The following is a 4,857-nucleotide window of genomic DNA, read 5'->3' as shown; positions in this document are numbered from 1 at the left end:
GCTCCGCGGAGGCAGCGCAGCATGTTCGGGGGCCGGGCGAGGTGGGTCCGGGTCCGGGTCCGGGGGGGAACACCGAGGTGGGTCGGACCCCCGGTCGGTGGCGGGCACTGAGGCTCCCTGGGCTGGAGCCGGGTCAGCTTCCTGCTCAGAGGTGGGAGAGTTTGTCCCGCTGTGGGCTCAAACAAAAGCCGAGAGGGTGTGGGTTTGCCTCTGCCTGGGTGAGGAGGGGTTCCCTGCCGCTACCTCTGTGCAGCCTGGGAGCTCTGCCGGTGGGGCAGGTCCTGCCGACTCTTCCCTTTCCCTGCCAGCAGGCTGTGATGCTTGTGCCTGTTTTTTTTTTTTTTTTTTTCCACCTGAGGGAAGCTGCTTCCAGGTCCCATCTGCAGCCCTCTGTGTTGGGAAGTGGCTCGGTATGAAGCAGAGACCTTCCAGTAGCCCTTATTCCTGCAGTTCTGGGGTCTTGCTGCAAGCTTTGCTCCAAGACCAAACTGTTTTGGTGGCACCTATCCATCCTTTTGCTGGAAGCATCCTTAAAGCCTTTGCCTAGCTGGAATTCTGCTTTCGGTTGTATGGTAAATGGCTGTTTGTTTATTAAATGGCTTTTTGCCCCTGTTCCTGCCCAGTCCCCTCTTCCTGGACACTTCAGGGATCTGGTGGCAGGACTCGCCATCCCTGGCAGCAGTAGAGGCATCCTGGGACGTTGCAGAGATGGCAGCTCTGCGGAAGGCTGCAGATGACTCAGACCTGAGCAACCTGGAGGGGGACAGTGCGGAGGAGCTGGCTGTGCCGGACCCAGTGAGTGCCTGGCTGAATGCGGAATCAGTTTTCCCCATTTCTCTAAGGAAACAGGAAACTTTCTACACCTCTCCTTAAGCGCTTCCAGAAATTAAGAGTAATCTTGGGCTTCTGTTGTTAAAATCCCTGAGCTGAGAAGCTGGAAATTGAATTGTTACTCTCCTGCTGCTTAGCTTTCACTGCCGAGATGTCTGCCTGGCTGAGCAAGAGTCAATGGCTCCTGTTTGTCACCAGCTTAAATCTCCAGTTCCCTCTGGTGCTGCTGGGGCCTCTCTGGCAGCACACGCTGCTTCCCAGTCAAGCACAGGAAAGGAAAGATTTCCCTGGTTTTTTTCCCCCCTGGGAAGCTGGGAGCTGAACTCCCCTTTTGTGGGACAGTCTGTTGTCCCCAGCCTGGGAGGACACTGCTGGCGGAGGTGTGTGCTGTGTAGCACTGCAATGTCCCAACCCAGCATGGACAGCAGTGCGGGGGTGTCCCTGCTCCGTGTGCTGCTCACGCAAGTCTTGGGTTGGGTTTCAGGAGCTGGAGGCCATCAAAGCCAGAGTGCGGGAGATGGAGAAGGAGGACGAGAGGCTCAAGGAGTTGCAGCTGGAAGCTGAAACCCGCCTCATCGTGAGCTCGGAGGCAGGTACGGGTTGTCCCTGGGTGCTGCTGTTGACCCCTGCCCACCTCAGGGACACCTCTGGGGCACGGGGTGGTGATCGGAGCCAGAGCACACTGTTCTGTCTCTCCTGGCAGCCTGAGGCAATGTGTAAGGTGGGTGCGGGATGGGGTCCCAGTCATGGCATGATACTAAGTTTGTATCCTACTCCTACATTTGCAGGACAAGATGCAGTAAATTTAATTAAATTTAATTCAATTAAGTAATTGAGTTTAGCACCAACAGCCCCAGTAGAGCAGTTACCTTGGGTGGGGTTGGTTTTTTTTTTTGGTGTGAAGAGAGTGGCGACAAAGGGGATGGAGGAGGTGGTAGCAGCAGTGTGGGGATTTGGGTATGCCTGGACGTGACTGGGGACCCTGGGGAGAACTGCGGTGTGTCAGCTTGGTGGCAGCCCTGCTGGGAGCAGACCTGCACGGACAGACGTCCCTCTGCCAGAGGGCTCCTGTGACTCCATCCAGCACAACCCCTTGTCTCTGCAGGTCTCTTCCCAAAGACAACTGAAGAGAAGATGGAGGTTGACCAGCGATCCATCTATGTGGGCAACGTAAGTAGGAGACCCCGGAAATAGCCCACCTTGCTGCTCCTTGCCCAGCTGGACATATGTTTGAGATCCCTAGCATGGGGGCCCATCCACCCCCCACCAAAGGCTGGCTGTTCCTGTCCCAAATGCTTCTCCTCTGCCCAGCCCAGACTGGGAATGTGACTTAGCATCTGCCTGTGATCCTCAGCCACTTGCAGATCATCTGTTGCTCCCCAAAATATCCTGTTGGAAGCTGCAGGTCATGCAGCATTGCTTGTTCCCTCAAAGCAGGGGGAGGCTGTCTCTTGGATTTGGGTTTCCAGGCTGGAGTGTTCAGCTGGAAGGGTCTCCTGAGCCTCAGGAGACGGTGAGGCCATGGTGGTGAGGTGTGAGTGGGGTCAGCTGGGCCCTTTGCCTCCCGTGATGGTGTGCGAATGTGGACCGACGAGCTGGGGGAAGTTGGCTGGTGGTGCTGGAGGAGCCAGAACTGTCGTTGCAGGTGGATTATGGGGGCACAGCAGAAGAGCTGGAGTCTCACTTCAACAGCTGTGGGCAGATCAACCGAGTGACCATCCTTTGTGACAAGTTCTCGGGGCATCCCAAAGGGTCAGTGCTGTGCGTTGGGGTTGGGATCTTGAGGGTGCTGCCCTGTGCTCCTCAGCCTTTGGGAGCAGTGAGGTGTCCCTGGAGCTCTGGTCGCCCCGTTGCCTTGCAGGTATGCCTACATTGAATTCGAAGAGAAGAGCTCTGTGAAGGCTGCAGTGGAGCTGGATGAGAGTGTGTTCAGAGGCCGTGTCATTAAGGTAAGAGCTGGATGAGGCCCCGGGATGGTGAATCCATCGCTCCCAGCCCCATGTCTGTGGGGCTGTGCTGGACCCCAGCACTGGCTGAACCATCCCCTGCCTTCCAGGTGCTGCCCAAGAGGACCAACATGCCGGGCATCAGCACCACTGACCGCGGGGGCTACCGGGGCCGCTTCCAAGCCCGGGGAGGACTGGCCCAGAGGGGAGGCTACTACGGAGGGCAGCACCCAAGGGTGCGAGGGAGGACGTACAGGTGAGTGGGCAGGGAGTTTCCTTGTGTATTGCGGTTAAGATCCCTGTGAGGCAGGGTGTCCCCAAGGATGAGGATAGCTGCTCCTTGCTCCAGCCACGCTCAGCTGATCGGCTTTGCACCTCCCACCCAGGGAATGATGGAGGAGGACCCCAGGAGGAATATCCTCCTGGAGCCCTGTGCTAGAAATGTCTCCTGCCCGTCACGTGCTGTTAGCATCACCCCGGTGCCTGTGGGGTTGGCAGGAGCCTGGTGTCTGGTCTGTCTGGGACACGAGCACCTCAGGGGGACTCTGGGTAGCTGGGAGGGGGTAGGACCGAAGTGAGCAGCTAGCGATGGCATGGCAGACCCATCCCTGCTGCTTCTCCCGGCATCCCTCCTGTCCCCGGCACAGGCCTGGAGCGATTCTCCAGCACACCTCCTGCTGCTTGTGCATCTGCGAGCTCACTGGGGATTAGCTTCAGTGATGTCCCAACCCCTTCAGCTTTGTGGGAGGAGGTGGAGAGGAGCTGTGGGGGTGAAAGAAACACCTAGAAACTCGCTGCTGTCCCTCTGTCCCCACAGGGGGTCTCAGTTTTATATTGGGCATTGCGCTCCCAGCCTGACAGGTCTCAGGTCTGCTTGGTTCTGGGGCTCCCCTGTCTTTTGGGGGTTCGGTCTGGGTTAGCTGGGGCAGAAGGGTGAATCCCAGCTCTTGGAGGGGTGGAGGAGCAGGTAGCTGTGCTTTTTGGCACAGCTGACATCTCAGCCGAGCAGTGCCCCAGTGCTTTAGGATACTGTTTTTGTTCTTGTTTAGGGGTCGGGCAAGGCTGGTGCCTTGGTATTTTCCCTACTAGAAAGGACTGGACTGCCCTGGTGATGCCGATGGGACTGAAATGAGGAGATGGGATTTGAGTGATTTAAAAATATGCCTACCCAAGCCAAAAAAAAGATTAATTTTAAAATGCTATGTGCCTGACCATGAGGATTACTGCTGAGGCAGCCATGTTCCGGGCTGTGGGAGGGAAGACTGGATCTGCTCCACCACACATCGGCCGGATCCCTATCAGCATCCCAGGAGAGGCTCACCTTGGCTTTGCTTAGGAGATTGCGTTTTCATTGAGAACAGTCTCATTCCAGAGAACACCCTTTCCTGGGAAGGGAAGAGCTCTCCCAGACCATCAGTCTCACCCCATAGTAAAGGGCTATACTGGAGGGTTTGCTGTAAACGTGGTTTGGCTTTTAGCTGTCCACCCCACTGCGAGGGCGGACCTGTCCTGCTCGGCCCATGAAGCTCTCTCAGCTTTGCCAATTGTTTCTACGGGGGCTGGATGCTGCTTTCTCTTGCCCATAAGAAGGTCACAAATATCTTTCCAAAGACTTTTCTTCTCCAAGTCAGTGGAGAAGGACTTTGGTTACAGCTCTAGACCCAACTGCTGGGGAGCTTTTCCTGAACTCAGTCAGCCTTATGGATTTCTGACCTTGTTCTTGGGAAGATGGTGGAGCCTAACGATGTGTTTTTGGGTCTGGTTTTTAGCTCGCTGCTGCTGTTGTGTGTCTCACAACAAGGGGAGGGAGAAGGCATCCTCTGCTATTTCTCTGGAAGCCTTTGTGTCTCCATGATGGCTAAACAAGATCTGGGAGTCACAAAACCCTTCACCCCTTTTATTTTAGAAGTCAACAACCCCTTCTTCCCCACCTCCTGCTTTTAGTCCAAAGCTACAGGGGTAAGACCGCTGCTAAGACATCATTTTAGTTTATTTCTAGCAGTAGCAGTATTACAAAATCATCTCCACTGTTGCAAATTTGGTCTGATCTACCTCTTTATACTCCCATCACCATTCCTGC

General features: G+C 55.7%; 1 protein-coding gene across 1 annotated transcript; it reads left to right on the top strand.

Moving 5' to 3' along the window:
• The first annotated feature begins 21 nt into the window (after positions 1–21).
• Positions 22–3,866, top strand: PABPN1L (poly(A) binding protein, nuclear 1-like (cytoplasmic)). Its single transcript, XM_009890045.1, has 8 exons — positions 22–41; positions 624–795; positions 1,316–1,424; positions 1,937–2,001; positions 2,477–2,583; positions 2,693–2,780; positions 2,888–3,033; positions 3,827–3,866. Exons 1-8 carry the CDS (start codon positions 22–24, stop codon positions 3,864–3,866), a joined length of 747 nt encoding a protein of 248 aa, XP_009888347.1.
• Positions 3,867–4,857: the final 991 nt, after the last annotated feature.

The sequence above is a fragment of the Charadrius vociferus genome, unplaced genomic scaffold (assembly GCF_000708025.1).
Source record: "Charadrius vociferus isolate BGI_N301 unplaced genomic scaffold, ASM70802v2 scaffold1028, whole genome shotgun sequence".
NCBI lineage: Eukaryota > Metazoa > Chordata > Aves > Charadriiformes > Charadriidae > Charadrius > Charadrius vociferus.
This window is presented reverse-complemented; position numbering and strand designations above follow the sequence as displayed.

Excerpts from the sequence above, each read along its gene's own strand:
- PABPN1L (XM_009890045.1), top strand. The coding sequence starts at position 22 with ATGTTCGGGGGCCGGGCGAG. Across the intron at positions 796-1,315 it reads AGCTGGCTGTGCCGGACCCA|GAGCTGGAGGCCATCAAAGC; the intron begins GTGAGTGCCTGG and ends GTTGGGTTTCAG. Across the intron at positions 2,781-2,887 it reads TCAGAGGCCGTGTCATTAAG|GTGCTGCCCAAGAGGACCAA; the intron begins GTAAGAGCTGGA and ends CCTGCCTTCCAG.